Raw genomic sequence first — 3,104 nt, forward strand, 5'->3', positions numbered from 1 at the left:
CGTCACATTATAGCGTCTTCACGGATGAAAGGGCGAGCATGTTTGGTGGGACGGGGATTCGAACCCGCCACCCTCAGATTGCGAGTCGAGCGCCCTAACCACCTGGCCATGCCGGGCCTACGGTGAGTCTACTTCTGGTGGCTTTAGGTTTTAGCTCGAGAGTTCTACAACAAAGCAATATATTTCTTGCAAACTTGGCACATTTAGTTGTGATTTCAACGCTTTTCGCTTTTTAATGCCATCAGTTGATAATACATAACACTATTATATTACAAAAAAATTTTAATATTAAACAAGAAAGACACGGTTTGAAGTGATTTAAATAAAAACTAAAAAAACAAACAATAATTTGCAGTTAATAGTAAGAACAACTGTAAATGTTTTAATTTATATAATGAAATCCGGTATTGTAACACCTGGATAGAATATGAAACACTTTGGTCTGTAGTGTATCATATTTTTAAAGAGCACTTGATATGTGACAAGACGTGAGAGGACGACAATTTCAAGCACTCTGAGTACAATATGGATAAATATCGATCGGTATGAAACTAAAAACTATTATACTTCTTTAATATTTAGAACCATATCTTTAAAATCACGTTCCTCTAAATATTTTTTAACATATAAATATAGATATAATATTTTGGCCAGAAATTAGTACGTCAGTGAAACTAGCTTTACGATCGTTTCTAATATCAGCCAGTTTATTCACGTGAAGAGTAAATATTAAACCATTTTGTATAAAATGATTTTTGAGACAGAATCTAAATACTGTTGTAAATACATTTTCTGTATCTCACAGGACTACCTCACGGGTAGAGGAAAGATGGGGGTTTGGAAAAAAGAAATTGTCGTCTCAATATATTATCCAACATGGGCCTTAGCGAGTCCCCCCCCCCCACCTAGAAAAAAATAAGAACGAAACTACAAGCAACATAAGAAACTTTTCTTTCTGATTAAAGTTGTATTTGTACTACCACCGAGTTAATCTAACTATAAATGTGTACAGTGTCCACTACCGTTATGAATGCTTTGTAAACAATTCTGTGAAATATAACATATATACATGATTAGTATATCGTGGTTCGCTCTGGCCCATCCTATACAATATACTAGGGCGTAATAGCTCAGTTCCCTCGGTGAGCAGTGACTTTTTTTTTACTTATTTTTATTCTTAGGTAACATCCTAGACACTCTGTATTACGCTTTTTTGAATATCACAGTGGTTACAAAATGGAATCTTAATTTAAGGTATTATACAGTAAAATTCTCTAACAGGAAAAGTAACTTTTCTTGTAGCTCATTTCTTTTATCCAGTACTTGCGATAGATAAGACCATAAATTCAAAATCCTAATACAGTAAATCTCCACTTTAAAAGTTCAACAAAGATGTATTTCTAAAACGTATTGTAAAATCATGTTACACCAGTATTATATCTTTACAGTTTTTGCTACAGATGGTTTGGATAGAATTTCACAATTCAAACGAGTATATAGTTAAAGAGAAATATATATTGCTGGTGACATTTTAATTGTTTATTAACACCAATAACTGTATCAATTACTTACCTTCATGACATTGACCGATAACTGATTTGTGGCCGTAGGGGAGTGAAGCTTCAGGTCTTAAGCCAGCATGACCTGGACCGAAAAGACATAAGGAAGGTCCCAACTTAAACCTTCAGCTAAGACAGAAGCTCTTTTTTTACTGAAGCACAGCACTCTAAATTGATTCACAAAGTCTGTAATTTGCCATACAGGTTTTTATGGAAGAAGTTGATTATACAATTAGATAACCTTGTGGGTAGTAGGATAAAAGTATTTATGGGTATAAGTTTCACAAATGGAGGTTCTACTGGTGTCAGTGCCCGCCCCTTTACAGCGCCCTCTGACTTGTTATCTGTCAATCAAATATCAGGGGCGGAGACAAGCAACTCTCGATTCAGCCACCCGTGGATAAAGTGCAACAAGAACTCTAGCACAAATTGAATATTTTTGTTCATGTTACTTACACAAAGAATATATATAATATGACATAAGTGATTATAAAGAAAGTATAATGCCATTATAAGCTCTTTAACTTTGACCAGTTTATGTCTTCCGGTTGAACAACGGTAACTCTATGAACTTATAACGCTAAAATCCGGGGTTCGATCCCCCGCGGTGGACATAGTAGATAGTCTAATGTGAGTTTGCTCAAACTTGATCAGGATATACACCTTTAAGACGGTTTTTGACATATTATTTCAATTATATTATAAATATGGGATGCTGAGACACTGTGATAAACATGGAAAACTGCATTAGAATCTGGTTACATGCGACTCTGGCGTATTCCGCTTCTCACACCTTGTAAATATTGTGTCCACGAACAAAGATATAAAATATCGAACAACGTGCACCCTTGTAGTCGCAACATATTGAAAGACCTGAAGCCACAAAGATAAGCTGCTCAAGCCCCGTGTTGATCCTGAAAAGCGACAACTATTGACGCTACTTTTATAAACTCTCCACAAAGGACACAAGGCGGCTGTATATACAAAAAGCTCGCTTGTTCCAGTATGAACGCATGAGTAGCTATTTAAGAGTAGGAGGAGTCACCTATTGATCTAGGGATATCCGAACAAACTGTAAATAATACATGAAAGATTATGCTCGTCTGGGGTCCCACAGAAGAATCTCGAATCTTCTCTTTGACTTTACAACTCCTAAAAGAGGGAACAAAGCGCCGCCGAAGGAGTCAGCCGCAGTGCCTGAGCTCTCGCAGGACAACTGTCAGCAAGCGTGGCTGCATTTTAACTTCCTGGACAGAAGTTGTCATCTATGAACCTGATAAAGTCACATATTTCATAGCACACACTATGTGAGACACATTCTATAGAAATATAAGAGACACTACAAGATAGCGTAAACTATCTGAATTTTGTGAATTTTATATAAACTAGCTGAGGGTATCCGTTAAGGAAGGAAAAATCTATATAAATAACAATGGTGAACAATGTTCCCCTTCCTTCTCTGTTTTATTTTTTTTAATTCCTGATAACCTCATTAGGTTCTAAGTGCATAGCCTGCTTTCTGGAAGGTTATAATCGCCTCATTTA

At 36.2% G+C, this 3,104-nt stretch overlaps 1 protein-coding gene across 1 annotated transcript in view; it reads right to left on the bottom strand.

Moving 5' to 3' along the window:
- Positions 1–1,587, bottom strand: part of LOC106478303 (LIM/homeobox protein Awh-like) — a 56,938-nt gene extending 55,351 nt beyond the window's left edge. The window contains exon 1 of the mRNA XM_022381893.1: positions 1,573–1,587. Within this exon, the coding sequence (XP_022237601.1) occupies positions 1,573–1,578 (6 nt within the window). The 5' untranslated portion in view covers positions 1,579–1,587. The remainder of the gene's footprint in view (positions 1–1,572) is intronic.
- Positions 1,588–3,104: the final 1,517 nt, after the last annotated feature.

Source organism: Limulus polyphemus, unplaced genomic scaffold (assembly GCF_000517525.1).
Source record: "Limulus polyphemus unplaced genomic scaffold, Limulus_polyphemus-2.1.2 Scaffold198, whole genome shotgun sequence".
Classification (NCBI taxonomy): Eukaryota; Metazoa; Arthropoda; class Merostomata; order Xiphosura; family Limulidae; genus Limulus; species Limulus polyphemus.